Consider the following 25,160-nt stretch of genomic DNA (forward strand, 5'->3'; position numbering starts at 1 on the left):
TTGGGCACTAAATGCTTCAACAGTGATTGCTTCAACAGTGATTAGAAGACTTGCTTGACAAAGTTAAGTTTTAAAGTTGCTTTAGGGAAAATGTTAACAGTTAGGGGAAGTTTTTCTTGGAAGGAAAACATAATACTTTGAGAAATGCTTAAGTCAAGTATCCCTCTTGTATTAGGGCTACTTAATTAAGTATAAAGCATTAAAATAGCTGGCCTGAATATCAAGCACAAGCTGTTCCCTGCAGATTTTTAGAAATCTGAGCCTTAGTGCCAAGTATATTTTAGAAACAATTCTCAACAAGTGAAGAGTCCAATGTTTTATAATATTCTAACTAGTAAAACAGAAGAAGAGGTATAGAATATCATTATGCCTTCTCAGTGGGGAGAGACAAATGTTTTGTCATCCTCTTCCAAGTATTGCTTTGTGATTGGTGTGATTACATTATTTTAAAATGATGCCTCGCACTGCACATTTAAGAGAGCTCTCCAGGTGATTCCAAGACCAGGCTCCTGAGCAAGGGGCTCAGGCACCTTTCTGGATGTGGTGTTGGCTGTTTCCAGTAGTGGTGATACTAAAACCCCAGTCAAACAGCTCAGAGAAAGGAATTTAGCATTCAATTCGATATTTATTTCATTCAAAATATTTCTTCTTTGGTAATCCATACTGTAGGTGGAAAAAAGGAAGTCCAAAAAAAAAAAAACCCAGGAGAGTTCATGATGCAGTCAGGAATTGGCTATTTTACACTGGAACCAAGTGATCAACGCCAGGTTAAGGAAGACTCCTGTGTGTGCTGGAGAGCAGCTCTTTGTGAAGGGCCACAGACCTGTCCCTGTGGGGCACTCCAGCCGCATGACGCACTGACCAGGACACCAACTGGAAGAGGTGCCCAGAGCAGGAGCTAAGGAAGCAGTGCTGGTCCCAGGGGCTGGGGGAGTTCCTCCACCAGGAGGCCAGCCTGCAGGCCAGCATGCAGGGCAGAGCAGTGGGCGCCCAGCAACGGGCAGTCTGGTTCTTCCCTGGCCTGCCAGAGAAGCTACCAGCCTCCTGCCATGATGCTGCTCTACCAAGGAATTGTAACACAAAAGGCTCTCTTTAGCAAAGATTTTCTCATTTTATTTTTGGGCTTTCAAGCTTAAAAATAAACTGGCATTTTTGGATTAATGAAAAATTCCATGAGAGGTAAAACAGGCTCTGTTATTCTTTTCTCACAAGTGAGAAACGCTGTGTGGTATGCTGGTGAGGCGTCCGCTGCATTCGAGGCTCCATCCCACACACCCAGCTCCCCCTCAGGGCCTCTCTGAGAGCAGAGACAGCAGCGAAGGCCCTGCATGAAAAACAAGCCAGAGCTCCTCAACGCAGTGAAGCACTGATTCCTACTTGGGAAGTTTCGTAGACTGAACAATTGTCTATCAGTCTATCACCTTCCTCATTTTCATCCTAAATGTCTCAGGTTTCTCAGTGGTGTGAAGAGTGGCACATGCTTTTAAAAAGTTATCACTTCTCAACATGAAAAATGCCTACTTGATCCTTTATTTTACAATATTGGTGAAGTCAAGTTCAAAGGGCAAGCTAGAGCTAGTATCACTGGAAGAAACAACACTAGAAGCGAATCCTGGTGTGTTCTTCACGACCTCAAGTCAGGCCACAAATCTAATTCCGTTTTCTTCCTCTGTCACAAAATGTCATAATATGCTGGTGAAATCTTTGAGATGCTTAGAAAAAGAGTAATTACAAAGTTCTGGCAATATACAAGCTGCTTTCACCCTTAACCTGAAGACTGACTCTTATTGCAGGCAGACTGAGACAGTGATTATATAAATGAACTTACCTTGATGCAATTTTATGGTAGTTGAACATTATCTGGTTGTTCAACTTCTCCCCTTAGCTTCATTCCACTGGCCCAGCCATATTAAATGAGCAGCCTTGGTGTCTTCTTACTGACCCAAGAGTAGCCAGAAAAAGTCTCTATTCAATTTCGTTCCCCACTGAGGTCTGAGCACCTTCCTGACACTCTTCCCATATGACACTTTCAGAACCAAATTTAGCTTTCTTCCCACCATCTCTCTGTAATTCAAATGGCAATTTAGACTCCCAGATGGTTGCCATTGAAGCTAACAGATGTCTAGCAAATTAAAACAAAAATTATGACTTATAAGCTCTGATGTATCATCATTTCAGAACACTGTAAAATGTAGACTGATTCCTAAGACAAGACTCCCTGCCTCATGCCCCATCTCAAAGGTTCCTAACTCTCACCTCTGAATTCAAGATCTCTGAGTACAAATCAGAGGCAATATCCTGCCATTAGCCCCAGATAAAATGCCAAATAAAGCCACACTGCAATGATTGCAAGCACATCACAAGAAAAGGCTGGCCTCAAATATCCCACACAGCAAAGAGAAAAACGATGTGGCTCTCCCGGGTCATTCCCAAGGGTGCATGGATCCAGGCGGCTTTCTTTCCACAAGTGACGATGACATCACAGGACCCAATTTCCTCATTTCTGTGGCAGATTTTTTCAATGTTTTTATGTGTGTTAACATTCATGGTTTTAACATGCAGTCACTGCACCTTCACCAACACCCATGTACCCAGACCTTCCACCACTGCCCTTTAATCACTTCCAATCTGCCTCCCCACCACAGCTCGGCAATCTCATTTTTACAATCCAAGGCCCATGGAAGGCTTTAAGTGGACCTTTTCTACCTGGTAATAATGATGCCAAGGTACCAAGCTAAAGTATTCTATGATACAGTACCAAACAGTAATGAAACATGAGGAGACTAACAGCACGGACATTCATCTTTGTTAAATATTGAGATTTCAATCTGGTTAACACACTTCTGAGGAACCCTTGAAACTACAACTCCTTTAGGTAATGGTACATTTCCACTATAAACATTTCTTTTATGAAGGCTCAAAGCATAGGCTATGTTCCAGATACTGCCACAATCCATATGACCTTGACACTTGTCCATCAAAGGGTAGAAGATCTTTCTTTGTTTCCTGTAAATTTGGCAGGCCCTCAATGTGCTTTAATCAACAAAAATGGCATTGCCACAAGGCCAGGTCCAGGATAGCCTGACCAGTAGGAGCTGCTGCTCAAGCCACAGAGGCAGGAAGAAATCACATGGAGGTGCTCAAGTCAAGAGCCATAGCTGACTCCCAGGAAGCACCAGTTATCAGCTGCTGAGTGGTGTGGGCACCACAAAAAGCCTTTAGATAACTTCAGCCAAAAGACCGGTCTCCACTACTGTGTAAGAGACCTGGGGCCAATGATCCAGCTAAGTCTAACCAAATCCTAAAACATAACAATTAAGACTTATTTTAAACCACAAATATCTGGGCTTATTTTCATTGCAGCAACAGAGCAGAATACTGAGACAATTCACTTGTCTAGCAATAGTTAAATTCTGGAATCAGAATCCAACACGTCAGAGCAAAACATCTTTTATTTTGATGAGATGTGGGGCTGAGTACCCAAAAGAAACAACTTTAAAACAGAATTCCCGGGGCTGGAGCGATAGCACAGCAGGTAGGGCGTTTGCCTTGCACGCGGCCGACCCGGGTTCGATTCCCAGCATCCCATATGGTCCCCTGAGCACCGCCAGGAGTAATTCCTGAGTGCATGAGCCAGGAGTAACCCCTGTGCATCACCAGGTGTGACCCAAAAAGCAAAAAATATATATAAATAAATAAATAAATAAAAAATAAAACAGAATTCCCAAAGCAGCCTCAGGGTTTCCAATTAGTGTCCCAGCATGATGACAGCCTTGATAAGGCCAACTCCCTTCAGAAACTTGAGTTCATTCACGCAGGAAAGGGAGAAATAGGTTTCCACACCCCTGCGATAACCAAGAAGAAAGGAGTCTGTATTTGTTACTCAGATTATCATTACCCATTACTGGAAAGGATTCCTATTTTGTACATAAAACCCTAATAATAAAAATACACATAATGACTTTATGGACTACATTTGAGAGTCATGTTGGGGACAGGGAAAATAGGGTACTATACCAATAAGTGAGGAAACCAAAAAAAATAGGGAAAATGTTTTCTTAAAATATATTTTTGAGGAAAAATATTTTTAAGTATCTTTGGGGTACTTTTGAACCACTCCTGGCATTGTACTCAGGAATCACTCCTAGTGATGCTCAGGGGACCATGTGTGATACCTGGGGTCAAGCTGGGGTTAACCAGGTGGAAGACAAGGTCCTTCACCCCTGTACTATATTTCCATCCCATAAAAAAATTATCTCCAGACAAGTCTGAATAAGAGAAGATGTCTACAATCTAACCAGTGCCCTAATATGTTGCCTTCATTGCATATTGATATCCATCTCTTACCGTTTTCTTCCTCAGAATATTGGAATTCAACAGGCTCCTAAATTTTCAGAACTAGTAAGAACCTTACAACTCAACATTTTTTTTTCTTTTTGAGTCAACAAGAAGTCTCACAATGGAGACAGTATTGGTGCCCACTCAAGCAAATTGATGAACAATGGGATGACAGTGCTACAGTGCTTTTTGGGTCACACCTGGCAATGCACAAGGGTTACTCCTGGCTTTGCACTCAGTAATTACTCCTGGCGGTGCTCAGGGGACCATATGGGATGCTGGGAATTGAACCCGGGTCGGCCGCGTGCAAGGCAAATAACCTATCCGCTGTGCTATCACTCCAGCCCCACAACTCAACATTTTAACAGCTGAGAAACTGACAGTTAACTCAGTAGTCAGAAGTCAAACTACCTGCTAGGAAAAAAATATATATATGTATGTGTGTGTGTGTGTGTGTGTGTGTGTGTGTGTGTATTCAGGTGGCTGCACAATATATTCAATATCTTTCACCAGAACTCACCTCCTACTTTCTTTACTGTAACTCAAATTTATTCCATGTTTTGCACTGGGAAAATGAAAGCTCAGAGCTTGTGTTCTCTCCACAGCTGTAAGCAGACTGAGACTGCTGTTTCTCTCAGCCACAGACAGGGCAGTGACTGCAGAGAACCGAAGCCTGCAATTCCACAGCAGCAGTTATACCCATCAAGTTCTTCAACCACTACCATCTCAGTCTGAATGACTTTACCTAAATATCACGGCTGCCTCCCTGCTGATCCACACAAGCAGCCATAACACTAATACACTGACATTCAGAACTGGGTAATGCTGAAGCAGGCAAGGGGATAGGACAGCTACAAGGAACATCCAAGTGAATAGCTTTGGAGGAAAAAATAGTGTAGAGAGAACAGAATAAGGAAAAGGAAGAAAAGAGAGTGCAGAGAACAGAATAAGAGAAAAGGCCTTATAACAAAAGCATCTGCTTAACAATTCTGCATGGGGAAGCTGCTTTAGTTCCACAGCCAAAGTCAGCTTTCAGGCTTCCCATAATTTCCCCTTGGAGATGGGGAGGGGATAGATATCAAAATTAGATAAGACAAGCTCTATTCTAGAACTATCTCTGCAACCATTCTGTAGGTCTTTAAAGTTTTCAACAGTTACAGGTGGTTTGCTGCAATCTATAAAAATACTAAATTTCCTTATCTGTACACACAAATTACACCAACAATCAGGGAAATTGTCCCAAAACCCTTTATTTCCTTCCTACTTTCTTCTATGAAACTGCAGAGAAAGCCCTGCATGACCTATGTTCTATGTTGCTTGGTGGTTAAAATGTGAATGAACACACACACACACACACACACACACACACACACACACAGATTTGGAAAGCAATCAGGTAAAATCTTGTGCTTACTACTTAGCCAGTTCCAATCCTGATTCAATAGTCCTTAACTGTCTTCCAAACTCAACTTCTGATAAAATCAAAACACCTCACTCACAAATGTGACTACATACCACTTTCAAATATCCCCAGTATCTCTCTCTCTCCTCTCTCTCTCTCTCTCTCTCTCTCTCTCTCTCTCTCTGTGTGTGTGTGTGTGTGTGTGTGTGTGTGTGTGTGTGTGTGTGAAGAGGTAGAAAGCAGAAGCAAAGAAAGAAGAAATTTCTTTTTATGCTTATAGCACTGTTTGGTTACAAACAGGGAGTGATCACTAACAGGAATTATTATCACTGGCAAAAGAGAAAAAACTGCCTTAGAGAACTGAAATTGATATATGTATTCATATTTCCCTCCTTCTCTTTATCAGTCCTAAGGAGAGATGACATGGTCACACAAGTTCCTTCTACAAAGCATCCATGACAAATGCAAGATACTCCTAAAAATAATCGAAAATTTAAAATATCCTGGTACATATGTGGGTAAAAATATTTTAAAACTTTATTGACACCTATTCTCAAAGCTCTGTGTGTGTGCGTAATCAGAATTAAAAGGAAATCCTAAATACAAAACCCTGTTTTCAGACTGCTGTGGATTATTTTGGATCTAGTGGCTGACTTATTGTTTATATCACACTAAAATAAAACTTGGAGAACCCACCAGATAGCCACCATCTTTACTTCCCAAGGGGGAAGGGAGTGAGAAGGAAAGGGAAGAGGAAAGAGGAGTGAAGGGGAAAGGGGAAAGGGAGGGGTAAAGAGTAGGAAGGGGGAGAAGGGAGGGCATGGGATAGAGAGGGGAAGGCGGGGGAAAGGAAAGGAGAGGAAGGGAAAGGAGAGGAAGGAAGGGAAGGGGATGAGCGGGGAGGAAAAACTAGACCGTTTTTGAATCAATGCTTTTCCCTTGTCCTAATCAACTCTTTGTCTCGTTTGCGAGGGCAAGAAAAAGACTGAAAACAAAAGAGTAGGCGCCCCCGTCTAATGACAATAGATGCCCAGCACGCCGTGCCAGCGAAGCCAGATGTGATTTCAATCTCGCAATCGCGGTGCACGCATCTGCTCCCTCGGTGCCCACTAACGCGTCCCCAGCCTTCTCCTTGCATTTCTCCAAGGTCTCCCCACACGGCCGCTCTGCACAATCCCTAGAAACGGGGCTGGGGGCGGGGGACGCGCGCGTGGCACCAACGCGGCGGAACACCTTGATGGCGATTTGTCATCCCCCGACGCCGATGTCCACACGAGATCGCTGGCCCCTCGCCCCGCACGGCGCGGGCAGTGGAAGGGCAGCGGCGTCCGCATCCCACACAAAGCGCGGCGCTGCGGGCGGACGCGGCCGGCGGTCCCGGCGCCCGGGCCTGCGCCCCACGCGCGCGCCGCCTTTGTGCGCCGCGGGGCCGGGGTCCGCGCGCGGGGCTGCGGGCTCCCCAACTTACCCAGAAGATGACATTGAAGCCGAAGATGAAATACTTGATGCAACAACTGACTTCGGGACCCTTGTAGTGCTTCCCGGACATCCTCCGGGCTCGTGCAGACGCTGGCCCGGCAGCCCGAGTCCGAGCCGGAGCGCGTTTCTCGCGGCAGCGCGCGCGCCGCCAGCTGGGCCCGAGCCCGCGTGTCGGTCCGGCCGCGCGTCCCGGCGGGCCAGGGCGGAGGCGGCGGGGATGCTGGGGAGACGCCGCGGCCCGCGCGCCCCCCGCCCTCGCTCCGCCTGCGGCTCCTCCCCGCGCCACTCCGCCCGCCCCGCCGGGCACGCGCACTGCCGGGGCACCGCTCGCCTCCCTCCGCCTCCTCTTCACACTTCCATCCTCCCTCCTCCTCCTCCTTCTCCCTCCTCCCTTCTCCACTTTCCTCCACAGCCTTCATCCTCCTCCTTACTCCTCCTCCTCTTCCTTCCTTCTCCATCCCTCCTCCACCTTCCTCACGCTCCTTCCTACGCCCTCCTCTTCCCTCCTCCTCCTGCTCCCTCCTGCTCCTCCACTTTTCTTCACCACCCTCGCATTCATCCCTGCTCCTCCTCCCTCTGCCTCTTCCTTCCTGCTCCTGCCTTCTTCACTTTCTCATGCTCATTCCTCCTTTCTCCTCCTTCCACCTCCTCTTTCCACTTTTCTCCTCCTCCTCCTCCTCCTCCTCCTCCTTGCTGCCTCCTCCACCCTCCTCACCTCCTTCATCCCCCACTTTCACCCACCTTCCTCCACCTCCCTGCTCCTTCCTTCTGCCCGCAGTCCGTGTGCTGGGATAGAAGGTGGGCTGAGGGAGGAGCAAGGGCGCTCAGTGCCACATAGGCGGGCAATAGGGGGTGCAGGGGAAAAGTGCTGGGGAGATGGTGGGTGGGGTTCTGCATCCCCTCCCAGAATCTGAGCCTGAAAGGAAAGAGTCTGTACATCGCTGGGAAGCAAGTGCTGAAACAGGTGGTCCTGGGCAGGTGGAGGTAAGATTGGGACAGGGGGTCAGGAGGCTTGCAAAGGGAGGTGTACTGTAACCCAGAGTTACTTCCAGCCAGTCTCGCCACCTGCAGGAGAAATATGCTTCTTCACCGCAGTTAGGCCCACACAGGAGAGGTGGCCTGAGGTGTCCAGGCCAGGTACATTTATAAACAAGGCATTTTCTAGGGAGACCTGACTGGTTCTTATCTCTAAGAAAGAATCCAGAGTTCTAGGGTGGTCCTCTGGGGAACATAACTGGGTTTTTAGATCATCAACCACTGACCTCCCAGAAGAATGAGACACATGCTGACAATTTTTTAGAAACCTCCTGGAGGAGATGTGAATCTTTGCGATCTCTGTTTCGGGAGCATTTCCATGGAGAGACAGAGAGGATACTTGCATTCCAAGGAAGAAAGGAGTACTGTCCAAGCCTTATGCAAACGTCTGTGGGAAAGTGTTTTTTAAGTATTCAGAAAGCTATAAAGATGGTACCAACACATGAAGCCTGCAGCTGAGCATAGAAATATGCCGGGACTCCAAGAGCGTATTTATGGACTTGATTTTTAAAACTTTAGCATAGGCTTTTCCTCATCAACCACCTCTCACTTCTCTCAAAAACAGACTGACAAGCTTACTACAGACAGTGCAGAAGCTTTGGAGAGGTAAGAGTTTGCTTTTTCTTGCAATAAACCAGACTTCAGGCTGGATTTGGCTCCAGATAGAGGCCTCAGTACCCACAGATGGGAGAATCAACCCATTCAGTACCAAGACTTGGACACAGATGCAAATGTGTCTAGCCCTGTGGGTGAATCTCTCTCAGAAATGCCTTTCACCAACAAGTAAACTACTACCAGTCTGACAATTTCAAAGACAAGACCAACCTACAGCAAGACATCCCTGCTTACAGCAATGCCTAGGAAGCCTTGCTTAAACCTCTTCTGTATTATCACTTGTATCACTTGTCATCCCGTTGATCTTCGATTTGCTCAAACTCGCGCCAGTAATATCTCCATTTGTCCCTGTCACATGCTAGTGTAGCCCAATGATATCTGCTCGCTCCAGGAACAGAAAGAGCCTTAAATCGTTCATTCAGGGTTTTGATGAAGAAGTCTGACCATCTCATAGGTGGGCGGCCACACGGTCTTTTGACGTCCTGTGGAATCCAGTCAGTAACAGCTCTAGTCCAGCGGTTGTCTCTGAATCGCATTACGTTTCTGGTCCATCTGATTTTTGATGCCTTGGCAAATGAGACAGCATCTCTGATTCTTGACCATCGATGGAGGTCGGAACACCAGATTCCTTCTCTCACTTGAGTGAAACATGATACTCCAAAAATAGCTCTTTCGATTCCTCTTTGGGATACCTGAGTAGCGTTCTTATCCTGTTTTTTTGTAGAGCCCAGGTTTCTGAGGCATATGTTAGTGCAGGAAGAACGGTGGAGTCGAAAAGATGTGCCTGGATCCAGAGGTTATTCATCCTCTTAGCCACTTCTCGACACTCTCGACGGTGTTCCACGCTGCTCTCTTCCTCCTGCGCAGTCCTGGCGCCAGGTCGTTCTGTATTATAGTTCTTGTGTGTTGGAGTAGAGCTCCTGTTGCAGACTAATGGATAAATCAAAGGACAGGTCTATGCAGACTCATAACACAATTCAGAATAGGTTTAAAAATTTGATCTGATAAATGCATGCATTGATCTTTAAGAAGGACTTATCTCAAAAATAAAAACAGAAAAGGGACAGTTCAGATAACTCATTAATAATGGGCAGGGAGAGAAAACAGTAGCAGAATTCTGACTTTATATCTCAAAAATAGCTTCTAGGAGAATCAATAAAATAAATATATTTTAATCAGAAGAAAATATAATATTTTTTAGATTTGTTTAGAAATATTACTTAACTTGGTAGCATTACAAGGAAATGATTGATACATATGACTAAGTAAAACTTAAAACTTCCACATATCAACTTTTTTTTTTTTTTGCTTTTTGCGTCACACCTGGCAATGCACAGGGGTTACTCCTGGCTCTGCACTAAGGAATTACTCCTGGTGGTGCTCAGGGGACCATATGGGATGCTGGGAATCGAACCCAGACTGGCTGCGTGCAAGGCAAACACCCTACGCGCTGTACTATCGCTCCAGTCCCCATATCACATTTTCTAAAGGCAACTGAAGTCAAAATGACACACTGACAACAAACATGAAAAGTCTTAAAATCTGTATTACATGTAGGCCTCATGACTAAAGTGAAAGACTCCTTGAGATTAAGTATAAGCAGGAAATCATGTAAGAATATACAGAAACAGTAACAAACACATGAGGAAAAAATAAACTTAATAGTAATATAGAAATAGGCAAAAATATAAAACCCAGAAGTTCCCATTTGCTTACACATTGAGGTATCCTTATGAGCAATGTCATCTATTTGGAAAACATTTTCCTGCACTTAACAGGTCAGAACGTCCCTTCATTTTGTCTCAACAATTCCACTTCTGGGGATCTACCCAAAGAGACACTCCAAAATATAGTGAAAATTACATGCTGCAGTTTGCATATCATAGCATTTATCTATTGTGTGAGACTCGGTCACATCAGGAAGCTCCTGGAGGAGGCCCAGGTCCAGCCCCGAGGAGTTTCCAGGGTTGCACTGTTCCAGTCCAAGGCGCCCAACTCTCTGCCCAGGTGCTATGCTCACCCTTCATCTGTGAGCTGACTTCCGGGACTCATACTCCAGCACTCCTGATCAGCATTTCCGGGCCCTCTCTTTCTCTCCTTAGCACCTCCTGCGTTCATCCATTTGGCACTTCAGAGACTGCCTGCGATGACTTGTTTACCTGCCTGTGCCTGTCTGCATCCCTCTGCAGACTCCTTTCACGGTGTGGTGCACCTCCTTTTAATCTGAGAGCCACTAGCGACCTACAAATGTGGCAGGTACTTGATAAATATTTATTAAAGTAATGGATGAATCATCTACTGAAACCTTTTACAGCCATTAAGGATGATGATTTATAAAGAGTACATGGCAACATGTGAATACATAATGATGCTATCATTTAAAGGTACCATGTACAGAACTACCTGACACACACATATACATATGTATATATATATATTTTAAAGATGCAGGAGAAGGAGGGGTAGTACATGGGTAGCGCAGTTACCTTGTATGTATCAGATCTGAGTTCGATCCCCAGCACTACATATGGTCCCCCAAGCCCTGCCAAGAGTGATCTCTGAGCAAAGAGCCAGAAGTAAGTTGTGAACACTGCTGAATATGGCCCAGAAACAAAATAAAACAAACAAACAAAAAATATGAAACCCTCAAGATGCAAAAGAGTACGCACAGCTATCACTGATGGGGAGGAAAGCATATTGTCAGAGAGTGGAAACAAACATATGTGTGCTTGCCCCTCCTTGCTCAGGGGTAGGCTCTGTATGTGCGGGGGGGGGGGGGGGGGGAAGACACTGGTAATGGTGGTTTGGGGCACAGTGGGTGCAGACAGAACAACTAGAGATAAGGATGGAAAGAAAGTAAGCTTCTTTTTATGCCCTTCTGTTTGTTTTCAAATTCTGTACTGAACACGATATTCCTGTTTTGAAATATGAATCATTCAACAAAATTGCATACAATTTTATGAAAAAAGGTTTATTCTGCCAAATAATAATAGTCATTAGATTGTGGAATTGTGAGATTTTGTTTTCATGTTGCTAGTTTCTGATTTATTTTAATGTTATATTACTTTTACAGTTAAGATTCTTTAATTTATTAATAAAGACATAAATAATAATGAAGTTACCGTTCTGTTCTGAAGGTCTCAGCTGCTGGGGCTCTGCTGGGGGTGGGGAGGGAAACTCAACCCGCCCCCCCCCAAGGGGCCCCAGTGAAGACAGCCAGGCATGGGGGGAGGAGACTCTGAGTCGCTCTCTTCTGGGAGTTTTGTTTTATAGTCTCTGGATTTTGGGTGTTGATGGGGTTAAAAGGCACCGGGGGCAGTTTGTGGGTGTGACTGCCTAGCTACTGGAAAATCTCAGGGTAAAATCTCAGGGCTAGGATGAATGAAGACATTACTGGCGCCCACTCAAGAAAATTGATGAAAAATAGGATGACAGTGATACAGTGATACAGTGAACCATTCTGTTATTTCATCACAGATCCTTCATGACTTAATAATTCTGCTTTATTAAAAAATAGTAATAATAATTCTGCTTTATTTAAAAGAGAAAAGAGTATGTTTTCTGACAGTATGATGATCATCTCCTTTATAATAATGGAATTTAAAAACAGTTGAAAATCATTCAGCTAGGGCAACTCAGAGAAGGGAACACCAAGTAAAATGTGGTTGGAGGTCATGTGGGGGAAGGGTGATGCATGCCTAATGTAGACTAGAGACTGAACACAATGGCCACGCAACACCTTTATTGCAAACCACAACACCTAATCAGAGAGAGAGAACAAAAGGGAATACCCTGCCATAGTGGCAGTGTAGGTGGGTGGGGAGACGGGACTGGGGAGGGTGGGAGAGATGCTGGGTTTACTGGTGGTAGAGAATGGGCACTGGTGAAGGGATGGGCTCTTGAACTTTGTATGGGAAAAACATGAGCACAAAAATGTATAAATCTGTAACTGTACCCTTAAAAAAATAAATAAATAAATTTAAAAATTAAAAAAAAATCATTCAGCTTAAAAAATAGCTAATTTCCATCATGGAAAAGTTAATCACTCTTTCAAATGGCAACGATAAGTAAAGCAGCAGTATTTCAACCTAAGATACAACTTAAACAGTTTGTAACTATATCAAACTGTATCTATATCCCGTTCACATTCACTCTCCTCCTCCCCTTCCCCCTCCCTCGTTCCTCCTCCTCCTCCCCCTCCCTCTCCCCTCTCTCTCTCTCCCTCTCCACCTTCTCTACTTTTCCTTCTCTGTAGCCAGTACTGTTGGTTGTCTACCTACCCACAGAAGCTCATTCCCTCTGTCAACAGCCATAAGCTCCGGAAGCCTGGCCCGGCCTGTCCAGAGAGTGAGTCCTGAACTGAACGCTGTGGCTCTTGCAGTCACATGCTCAGAAGTACATGTGCCCTAAGCTGGCTGGAAGATCTTTGGGGAAAGGGGGAGCCTCACAGCTAAGGCATGGTTCTTTTTACTTTGAGTTTGTATTTGCATGGGGTACCTGGATCCTCTGTAGCCTGACACAAACCCATAGTAAAGAAGGCAGAGCAAGGAAAGTGAGACAAATCTCAACATTTCTCCAAGGCGCTGTGAGGTGGCTAACTGAAGCCTACACCATCTCCCTATTCCCAGAACTGGCTGGGGGAAGGTTGTATGTGAGAGGTTTGTTTTTATGCTACAAAGTAAGCAGACCGAAGCAGATACTTGTTCATGCAACACAGCACCCAAAAGTATAAACAATCCGGAATCCATCAACAGTGGATAAAGGTCAGCAAGATAGTACAAAGGGTAAGATGCTTGCCTGGCATTCAGCTTAACTCTGGTTCAACCTCACATCCCACCAGGAGTGATCCCAGAGCACAGAGCCAGGAGTAAGCCCTGAACACCCATAGGTGTGGCCCAATCTCCCCTTCAAGAAAAAACAAATGAATGGATAAACTCTGGTATAGATATACAATGACTATTATCCAGTCTTTAAAAAGATATAGCATTTTGGTACATACTAGTGACATGGATGAACCTTAAAAACACTATGATAAGTGGGGGGGGGGGAAGAGAATAGGTATTATTCTCTAAAAAGAAGAATAGATATCATGTGGTTCAACTTCTAGAAAAGGACAATTCACAGGAAGTGGGTCAAAAGTTGCCAGGGACTGAACATGAGGGAAAAGGAATCCTTGTTTAGTTATTACTGTGCTCTGTTCTGGGTATGAAGGAATGGTATCTGGGTATGGTATCTGGGGGTGGACTCCACGATGGCTGCCCATGACCTTAACTGCTCATTTCACTGAACATGAGCCTGTAAAGATAGCTAAGATGGAGTCACAGAGAGAGCATGGATGCCATCCACCGCACTCTTCCTCAGCACCACATCTAGGCACACCTGGAGGGCTAACCACCATGGATGACCTAGGTAACAGCACTGCAACCTCGGGGCTTTCACTGAGCACCGGCCATCCTGGCCAAGAATCACCATGAGTAGCCCCCAGGCCCACGAGCAAGCACCACTTTAGGAGGCCCTAGAAAATGTCAGAATTGTCAATTTTATGTTTCGGACATTTTACCGTGAGAAAAAGTCTGTACTTAGAATGAATTACAAATTGTAGAGTAGTTCAAAAGCATTGAAATTATAAGTTATTCTCACAAAGTATGATAAAAAAAATGTCTAATTTATGCTCCTGTTGTGTGTGAGACATGTGGAGACGTTACTGGTGCCTGCTCACGCAAATCAATAAACAACAGGACGACAGTGCTACAGTGCTCATGCTTCTTTTTTTTCCAGTGCTCATGCTTCTAACACATGCTTTCTACTTAGGAAATCTAACAAAACTATAAAAATAAAGGCGAATGAAACCTGTCTTCAATTCTGTGTTCTCCCTTGAATACGCATCTCACTTGCCTGTCTCTACATCTCTTTGCTCTTCAAGTTCATGTTCTCTCTTAAACATACATTAGTTTTCTTCTCCCCCCTCACATCTAAGTAAAATAAATATTTGTTCAATAAAATCTATCTTATTCACTAAAATTTTTTTAAAGGTGAATGCATACAAAAGGATCTATTTGGAGGCAAGAAAGATAGTACAGGGGTTAAGGTGTTTCCTTGCTTCAGTGGAGCCCGGAGAGATCCCTGGCAACTAGTATGTCCTCTAAGCACAACCAGAAGGGTTGCCTGCACACAGAGCCAGGGAGAAGCCCTGAGCACCACCAGGTAAGGGCCCAAGTTCCTCCTGAAAAGGGGAAAAAAGTGGGATTTACCCTGGCATCCCCTTTATCAAGGAGCTTCACAGAGCAGGGAGAAAAGTCTGCAAAATTTAAGTCTAAGAAGGCAACTCCCAGAATGACCACCAACTGGGAGCTCTTTGGCACTACTGCAGCAACGTGGGAAGATGCCGTCCTTGACAACATCGACGAGGAATGTGATCGACTAGTTCAGCACCTCCATGACTGTGTGAAGAATGCTGAGAGTGAGGAAGCCACAAACAGACACCTGTCTTTGGAACTCTAGAGCTCATTCGTCGACGTGGTTTGGCGCGAGCCTCAGGCAACCACAAGCTAACGTCCCAGCTCACAAAGCTGTGTAGAGATGCAATAAAGGAAGACCTCAAAGAGAGAAGAGCAGCAGTGTTGGCCGGTACGGCAGAAGCTGGGAAAAGTATTCGCAACGCCAACTGTCCTTCGCCAACTACAAGACCAAGATGACTGCCCTCCGACGTCCCGATGGATCTATCACATCTTCCAGAAAGGCAATGGAGAGGATTATTCATGACTTCTATTTGGATCTCTTTGACAGCCATGTCCACCTGCCCAGGTACCAAATTCCGCAGGACGGATATGTCATTCTCAACGTTCTCCCTTCTGAAATCCGACATGTCATTTCATTGGAAAAGACGCGTACAGCACCTGGTCTGGACAAGGTCAGACCTGAACACCTGAAGAATCTGCCGCCAGTACTCATCAATACACTGGCTCGGCTCTTCACGCGCTACCTGTCTGAATGCAAGGTTCTGTCTCAGTGGAAAACCAGTGGGACTGTTCTGTTGTACAAGAAGGGAGACATCCACAAAATCGGCAATTATGGCCCAATCTGCCTGCTGTCTGTCGTCTACAAGTTATTCACTCGTGTCATCCTGAATAGAATAGGCAGAACACTAGACGAAGGACAACCATGTGAGCAAGCCGGGTTCCGAAGGGGATTCAGCACGATAGATCATATCCACACAGTGACCAAACTCATTGAAGTTTCGAGAGAGTTCAAGATGCCGCTCTATCTGACGTTCATCGACTTAAAGAAGGACTTTGATTCTGTTGAAACTGAGGCAGTCATCGAATCCCTGGCCAAACAGAGCATTCAAACTCAATACATCAGGATCCTCCGTGAGCTGTATTGTGGATTCACCACCAGGATCTCACCATTCTACAAGGAAGTGATCATTGATGTAAAGAGAAGGGTGTGGCAGGGTGATACCATTTCACCGAAACTCTTCAGTGCTGCCCTTGAGAACATCGTGCGACAACTGGAATGGGAAGGAATGGGAGTGAAGATAGATGATCGGCAATTACATCACCTCCGCTTCACTGATGACATCGTTCTCATAACACCAAACATTAGCCAAGCGGCACAAATGCTGGCCAACTTCGACCATGAGTGTGGAAAGGTCGGATTGCAGCTGAATCTCAACAAGATGATGTTCATGAAAAACGAACTGGTCCCTGAAGATCCATTTGCTCTCAATGGAACGAACATCTCCGAATGCAGCAGCTATGTGTACCTGGGTTGAGAAATCAACATGAGGAACTACTTGGTGCCAGAACTGCGCAGGAGGAAGAGAGCAGCGTGGAATGCCTTCAAGAGCGTCGAAGAAGTGGTTAAGAGAACAAAGAACCTCCGACTCCGGGCACATCTTTTCGATTCCACCGTTCTTCCTGCACTAACATATGCCTCAGAGAACTGGGCCCTACGCAAACAGGATGAGAATGCTATTCGGGTAACCCAAAGAGGAATCAAAAGAGCTATGCTAGGAGTATCACGTCTCACTCAAGTGAGAGAAGGAATCCGGAGTTCTGACCTCCGTCGATGGTCAAAAATCAGAGATGCTGTCTCATTTGCCAAGGCATCAAAAATCAGATGGCTGGTAAAACCCTCCACGATATTGAAGATAAAGGTATCTTCAAAGATGACACAGAACTATGCAATCTAGTAAAAACAGAGATCAACAAATGGGACTACATTAAACTAAAAAGCTTCTGCACCGCAAAAGATACAGTGACCAGAATACAAAGACTATCTACAGAATGGGAAAGGATATTTACACAATACCCATCAGATGTGGGGTTGATATCAATGGTATATAAAGAACTGGTTGAACTCTACAAGAAGAAAACATCCAACCCCATCAGGAAATTGGGCGAAGAAATGAATAGAAACTTTCCCAAGGAAGAGATACAAATGGCCAAAAGGCACATGAAAAAGTGCTCTACATCACTAATCATCAGGGAGATGCAGATCAAAACAACCATGAGATACCATCTCACACCACAGAGGCTAGCACACATCCAAAAGAACAAAAGCAACCACTGTTGGAGAGGATGTGGGGAGAAAGGGACTCTTCTACACTGCTGGTCAGAATGCCGAATGGTTCAGCCCTTTTGGAAAATAATATGGATGCTTCTCAAAAAATTAGAAATTGAGCTCCCATTTGACCCAGCAATACCACTGCTGGGAATATACCCCGGAGAATCAAAATAGTATAGTTGAAATGACATCTGCACTTATATGTTCATTGCAGCACTGTTTACAATAGCCAGAATCTGGAAAAAATCCGAGTGCCCTGCAACAGATGACTGGTTAAAGAAACTTTGGTACATCTATACAATGGAATACTATGCAGCTGTTAGAAAAAATGAGGTCATGAAGTTTGCATATAAGTGGATCAGCATGGAAAGTATCATGCTAAGTGAAATGAGTCAGAAAGAGAGAGACAGACATAGAAAGATTGCTCTCATCTGTGGAATATAGAATAATAGACTAGGAGACTAACACCCAAGATTAGTAGAAATAAGTACCAGGAGGTTGACTCCATGGCTTGTAGGCTGGTCTCTCATTCTGGGCAACTCAGAGAAGGGAACACCAAGTAAAATGTGGTCGGAGGTCATGTGGGGGAAGGGTGATGCATGCTGAATGTAGACTAGAGACTGAACACAATGGCCACTCAACACCTTTATTGCAAACCACAACACCTAATCAGAGAGAGAGATCAAAAGGGAATACCCTGCCATAGTGGCAGGGTGGGGTGGGGGGAGACGAGACTGGGGAGGGTGGGAGGGATGCTGGGTTTACTGGTGGTAGAGAATGGGCACTGGTGAAGGGATGGGTTCTCGAACTTTGTATGGGGGAAACATGAGCACAATAATGTATAATTCATTTCAATTCTTTTTTTTTTTGGTTTTTGGGTCACACCCGGCGATGCACAGGGGTTATTCCTGGCTCTTCACTCAGGAATTACTCCTGGCGGTGCTCAGGGGACCATATCGGATGCTGGGATTAGAACCCGGGTCAGCCGCATGCAAGGAAAATGCCCTACCCGCTGTGCTATCGCTCCAGCCCTTCATTTCAATTCTTAATGTAATTTTATTAGATCAATAAAGTCCAGATGACAAAAAAAAATTTTAAGTAAGATTTTGAGTCAATGATTGCAATTTTACTAGATTTGACATCTTTTGTTGTTTTTGATCATTTTAGTCAGGTGATTGAAAAGCTACAAACATTATAAAATAAAATTTAAATGTAAAAAATATTAAAAATTGTAATTTTCTGTACTCTGGTGAAGGGATGGGTGTTGGAACACTGTGTGACTGAAACCTGACCGTGATCAGTTTTGTAACTCTGTATCTCATGTTGACTCAAAAAAATTAAATAAAACAATTTAAATTTTAAAAAAATCAGATGGGCCGGTCATGTAATGCGATTATGCGATTCAGAGACGACCGTTGGACTAGAGCTGTTACAGACTGGATTCCACGGGACGCCAGAAGACCTTGTGGCCGCCCACCAACTAGATGGTCAGATTTCTTCGTCAAATCTCTGAGTGAACGATTTGAGGCTCTTTCTGTTCCTGGAGCAAGCAGGTATCACTAGCTCGAGACAGGGACAAATGGAGATGTTACTGGCACCCGCTCGAGCAAATTGAAGATCAACAGGACTACAAGTGATACAAGTGAAGTCCTCAGGAAGAACCAAACTTTAAGTTTGATATATCTCTTACTTTGCTCATACAGAATGACATTGCTAGAAATATTAAAAGTAGATTTACTATAACTATTTAAGCAGATTACTAGCTCACACCCTGACACACCCTTGTTTGGAATCACACCCTTGAGTGGATCTCCTTAGATGAGATTTCCTTAGATGAGATTTTGTTAATCTCCTCGAGAAATGGTCTTACCCTTCTTTGTTGATTTGTTAATGTTCAACCCACCTTTGGGTCACCACCCTATGTAACTTGCTATATAAACTAAGACTGTGGGGCACTGAGGGGGAGAGGAAGAAGATAAGGGAGACAGAGGAAGAAGGAGACCGAAGAAGGAGACCGAAGAAGGAGACCGAAGAAGGAGACAGAAGAAAGAGACAGAAGAATGAGGCAGAAGAACGAGACAGAGGAAGAAGACAGGGAAGACAGAAGAAGACGACACAAGAGAAGACACAGAAGATACACGGGAAGACACAGAAGCGAAGGAGACAACACAGACAGAAGAAGACACAAGCAGAGACAAAGCGGTCGGAAGAGACCAGAGGAGAGACTACAGAGACAGAGACAGAGAGACAGACAGAAGCAGGAGAGACACCGAAGCAGAGCTCAAGGCAAAAGAACTGAGGGTGAGCAGGCGCGTGAGAGAGAAGCAGAACGGGAACGGAGATGGGAATAAACTGCAACTGATACCGACCAGCCTGGCCCTCGTTCCTTCCTTCCTTCGCCTGCCTTGTCATCGCCATCAACCTCTCCGGGGTGGGGGAAGCGGCTGGAGACTACCGAACGCGGGCAGCGGGAGAGATAGAGCGCCACTGCCCTGTGCCCGGTGTGGTGCCCCTTCCCTTTTTTGTGTGTTTTCACACAATGCAACAAGAGTTGCTACAAGCAGAAATTCTCTCTGGAAGTGGGTCTCAGGCAGTCTCCAGCATACAAGCTTGAAGAAACCAGCTTCTTCCACAGAAGCTATGGACACCTCAAGCCTCAGCCAGACAAACAGGTCTGAAGTGAGGTGAGCTGGGAACACAGATTTTCAAGCTGATCACATGAGTTCTCAAAAATGAGGTACCTTTCCTGCTACACTGTCCACTCCTCCAGCCAGAGCAGTAGTGCCAGGGTCAAGGGGAATGCCCTGCATGTGGCTCCCTCTGATCCACGCCCAGCACCACACCATTCCCTGAGCATTGTTGGGGTGGCCGAGGTATTCCCCCAGCACTGCAGAAGCCAAGTAGCACCAAGTCCTTAGGTCCCTGAATTAAACTGCTGGTCTGGTTGGCTGAGAATCCCCAGGATGGCCCCTGGGCTCCCCTGAGCACAGTTTGGGACATCCAACATAATAATAAATCAACAGTCAACTCAAGATTTTCTTTGTTGTGTGTTACCTTGCAATTACTCCATATGTGCTAGACACATGATACTATTTACTGAATTAATAATTTTAAGAAAGTTGAACATGAAAAGTTGCTAGTTGCAAGTTGGAGTGCAGTTCTGAAACCCTAACAGGAAATGCACTTGATCATGAAGGTAAGCGATATTACAAACAATAGAGAAACACTCCCCAGAGGGAGAAAAATCTGTGTTCAACTTTGTTCCAGCTTCTCCTCCAAAAGGCTCAACTTCTGCTGCATTTGTAGTTCTGCCCAAAACCCCCACATTCACCCGGTAACAATAAATGTTGTTGACAGAATGAATGACAAGGCAAAAAATAGCTTGCAGTACTTTTAATTTTTTACAAGTGTAGAAAGCACATTAAACCATCTGCTGATGAAAATATGCATGTTTTGACTTGCATATGAATCAAATTAACATACATAAATCCAACATCTTCACACCGCTAGAGTCACAGGCATAGCCAATGTAATTTTCCATGTTTCTTCAAATTCAGTGATTCCAGAGTGACATAATTAAGTTATCAGGCATAAAGTATTCAGTAGTGACATGATTAAAATCTAACTTTTATTTCAAGTCAATAAGGGTTTGTCTTACACAAATAAAAAGGCAGAAGATCATTAATAATCTTAATTTTTATTTTGTTGTCTGGGGGCCACACCTGATGATGCTAAGGGGCTATTTCTGCTTCTGTACTCAGAAATCACTCCTGGGAAGCTCAGGGGACCATATGGGATTCCAGAGATCAAACCCAGGTCAGCTGTAAGCAAGGCAAACTCCCTACGCACTTCACTATCTCTCAGACCCCCATGATCTTAGTTTTTATCTGTTTGTTTTTGGGCCACACTGGCTATGTTCAGGGCTTTTCTCCTGGCTCTGTGCCAAGAGATCACTCTTGGTGATGCTTGGGGGACCATGCAGGATGCCTGGGATCAACCAGAGCCAATTGCATGCAAGCAAGTAAGCACCTTAACCTCTATACTATCTTAATTTTACGTTCAAATTTCCTCTATGAAAACCTCATATCATGGGCCAGAGAGATAGTACATGGGAAGAATATTTGCCTTGCACGCATCCAACCTGGATTCAATCCCCAGCATTCCATAAGGTCACCAGACTTGGCTAGGAGTAATTCCTGAGTACAAAGCCTGAAGTAACCCCTAAGCACCACTGGGTGTGGCAAAAGATAATTAATTAATTAAAAATGAAGATGTCACCATGGGAAATGACAATTTGAGTTACAGAACCAGAGCTATCACTTTCATTAAGATGAACTGGGGGGGGGGGGAAATATGAATTGGTATTGGTACAATTACTGTAGTACCTACTACCTGATTGCTCTAGGAGATGCACATTTCCAAGGGACAGCTTCTGTATCTCAGCTTCTACCTATCCCTCTAACACAACTGGTCCTTCATCACCAGTCTCCAAGATCCTGAATGGAGCAGGAGAGATTTTTCCACAGAAAAGAGAAAGTTGGTCCACTGACACTTCCTAATGGACAAGGCAACTGCTGGGAGGAAGAGCACAACAAAACTGCACTCCTCTGTGGAGAGCAGCACAAGATCTGGATGGATCAAGACAATGAAGGAGGGTGAGATCACTCTTCTTAAGAGATACCTGTTCCTGGCTTTTAAATCCCAATCTGTCAGCATTCAAGAACATAGCTTGAAGGTTAGAGAGATAGTACAGGGGTGAGGCAAGCTCTCGCATGCAGCTGACTCAAGTTACATCCCAATACCCTATACGGTCCCTGACCCAGGTTTGATTCCCAGCACTTCATATGGGTCCCTAAGCCCTACCAGGATTGGACCCTGAGCAAAGAGCCAGGAGTAAGCCCGGAGTACTGCCGGGTGTCATCCTGAAACCAAAATTAAGATAAGTTCTTAAAAGACACAGCATGAGTGGAATCCCTGGCACCCTAAAAATACCCACACCTGGGCCCCTGGGTCTTGCCAGGACTGCAGGCACTGAGTCACTGGGAACAACAGAAATGATTCCAGCACACTAACTCTGTAACAATAATCATCCAGGGCCGGTGACTGCGCGGGGAAGGAAGAGTGACCAAAGGCAGAGAGAGTAAGAAGAGGGCAAAGGCTGGAACCTGGAAATGATTACACTCATATTTATTCATACATAAGTACATAAACCCATATTACATTGGCTGCTGATATAAATCAGAGGGAAAAGGAAGGCCACTTATGGAGAAAATGTAAACAGAATAAATTTTCCCAATTTAAAGGCTGCACATGCTAACTGAATTACTCAGTTATTGAACTTCCAATCCTATTTTTCTATTAAATTATTAGGCACAAATACAGTGCAAGAGGCTGGAGCAATAGCACAGCAGGTAGGGCATTTGCCTTGCACATAGCCAAACCAGGTTTGATTCCCAGCATCCCATATGGTCCCCCAAGCACCACCAGGAGTAAATCCTGAGTGCAGAGCCAGGAGTAACCCCTGAGCATCACCAGGTATGACCCAGAAAGCAAAAAAACAAAACAAAACAAAAAAACTACTGTGCAAATAATGTGAGTTGTGCTGTAAGACTGAGAGGTGCCAGGTAAGCCACTGCATTATGGATTGCCATAATCTACATGAGTTTGCCATGGCTAGAAAAACAAGTTTCTGTGTTACAAGCTTTGTTGAGAAACCATTTGCATGCCAGCACTCAAATCAGCATTGGTCACATGCAATGTCATGAATTTTTTTTATGAGTGGCCACAAATGAAAGATGCCACAAGACCAAGTCCTTCCTACAATACTGACAAAGACAATTTGCAGTGATGCCAGAAATTAAATGACGGTATGTTTTTCAGGGTGCTTGGAGATCATTTAGAGATAACAACCACTTTCTTTCTGATATCTGGACAAAGGTTGTGAGTTAAATGACAGCTTGAAAAATCATCCAGCACTAGCTTGTCACAGTGCGGGGAAGAGGGAGAGGGCAGTGAGGACAGAGAAGAGACCACTGTGACAATGACAGTTGGAAACAATCACTCTGGACAAGAATTGATGCTGAAAGTAGGTAAAGGGACATATGTGATAACCTTATAGTATCTATGTAGTACCTGTGCCATAATGACTGAAAGGAAAGAGAGAGAGAGGGAAAAATGTCTGTTGTAGAGGCAGACTGGGGGTGGGGGTGGAAGGAGGAAAACTTGGGGACATTGGTGGTGGGGAATGTACACTGGTGAAGGGAAGGGTGTTGGAACATTGTAGACTGAGACCCATTCATGAACAGCTTTGTAACTGTGCACCTCACAGTGATTCAATGTAAGCATTAATTCAAAAATAAAAGAAAAAAGAAAGAAAAATAATCCAGCATTAAGCAATCTAAGATCATGCTCCTAGTTGCTACAAGTCTTAAAAAAATGGAGTCTTGCAGCTGGATTAACAGTACAGCAGGTAGGCATTTGCCCTACTTGCAGCCAACCTGAGTTCAGTTCCCAACATCCTATACGATCCCTTGAGTACTGCCAGGAGTAACCCCTGAGCATTGGTGGTGGACCCAAAACCAAACAAACTAAAAAAAAAAAAAAGATGAAATCTTTGGACCACAGATGTAGCTCAGTGACACAGCACATGCCTCACAGGTGCGAGGTCCTGGTTTGACTCTCAGCACCACAAGAACAGAACCCTCTCTTCCATTACGTTAACACAGAGGTATAACTTGATTTTTCATGACCCATCTAAAATCAGGCTTATACTATCAAATATTAGCAACTCAGCACAGCAAATGCATGTTATACAAATAAACAGTGAAAACGAGTAGAGTGGTTTAATCTCTTAGGTACAACTGTTTGGGAAGAATCTTCCAAGTTTTTGAATAAATTTTAAAAAACATAGGAAATAAACATTGATTCTTCTCAGATCCCTTCGGCAGCACATATACTAAAATTGGAACAATACAGAGAAGATTAGCATGGCCCCTGCACAAGGATTACACACAAATTCGTGAAGTGTTCCATATTTTTGGGGGGCTGAAGCGATAGCATAGCAGATAGGGCATTTGTCTTGCACGCGGCTGACCCGGGTTTGATTCCTCTCTCCCTCTCAGAGAACCTGGCGAGCTACCGAGAGTATCCCACCTGCACGGCAGAGCCTGGCAATCTACCTGTGGTGTATTCGATATGCCAAAAACAGTAACAACAAGTCTCACAATGGAGACATTACTGGTGCCTGCTCGAGCGAATCGATGAACAACGAGACTACAGTGCTACAGTTCTCCTCAGATCAGAAATATATTTCATCCATGTTAGTAGCTGTGTCTCCTTCCACTACAAGCAACATCCCAAGAAGTTGAATTAAAGCCTGGAAATGATCTGAGGATTATTAAAATTATATTAAATGCCAAATATAACTCCAAGTATCTTCTCTTAATGCTGACTGAACATATATAAAAACATCTAGTTCTCCTATTCAATTATGACTCCTTAGATCGCGTTAATTTTTCTTCAGATAGGGTAGGCTGGTGGGCCGTGTGGGCCATGCCTCTACATTCTCCTCTCTAGGGAGTCACGGATGGGCCCAGACGTGCCGTATTGTGGTCCTGGGAGGGGAACCGTCAGCTAGCACCCACAGTGGTGTTTTTGTAGGCCTGGGGCACCACTGCATCTTTGTAGCACATTTGCTGAAACTACTGTTAGGGCGAGTACCTCT

The 25,160-nt window shown here is 44.6% G+C and overlaps 1 protein-coding gene and 1 non-coding gene across 3 annotated transcripts in view; one reads left to right on the forward strand and one right to left on the reverse strand.

Moving 5' to 3' along the window:
* TSPAN5 (tetraspanin 5) overlaps positions 1-7,530 on the reverse strand; it is a 197,406-nt gene extending 189,876 nt beyond the window's left edge. Inside the window, exon 1 of one of the 2 annotated variants that reach the window (XM_055141660.1) lies at positions 7,209-7,530. In XM_055141660.1, the coding sequence (XP_054997635.1) occupies positions 7,209-7,289 (81 nt within the window). In that variant the 5' untranslated portion in view covers positions 7,290-7,530. The remainder of the gene's footprint in view (positions 1-7,208) is intronic. The other variant, XM_055141659.1, reaches the window with a different exon arrangement.
* Positions 7,531-24,370: 16,840 nt separating this feature from the next.
* Positions 24,371-24,475, forward strand: LOC129406190 (U6 spliceosomal RNA). Its single transcript, XR_008630853.1, has one exon. It is a non-coding gene; the product is annotated as a U6 spliceosomal RNA (small nuclear RNA).
* Positions 24,476-25,160: the final 685 nt, after the last annotated feature.

Source organism: Sorex araneus, chromosome 6 (genome assembly GCF_027595985.1).
Source record: "Sorex araneus isolate mSorAra2 chromosome 6, mSorAra2.pri, whole genome shotgun sequence".
Lineage (NCBI taxonomy): Eukaryota > Metazoa > Chordata > Mammalia > Eulipotyphla > Soricidae > Sorex > Sorex araneus.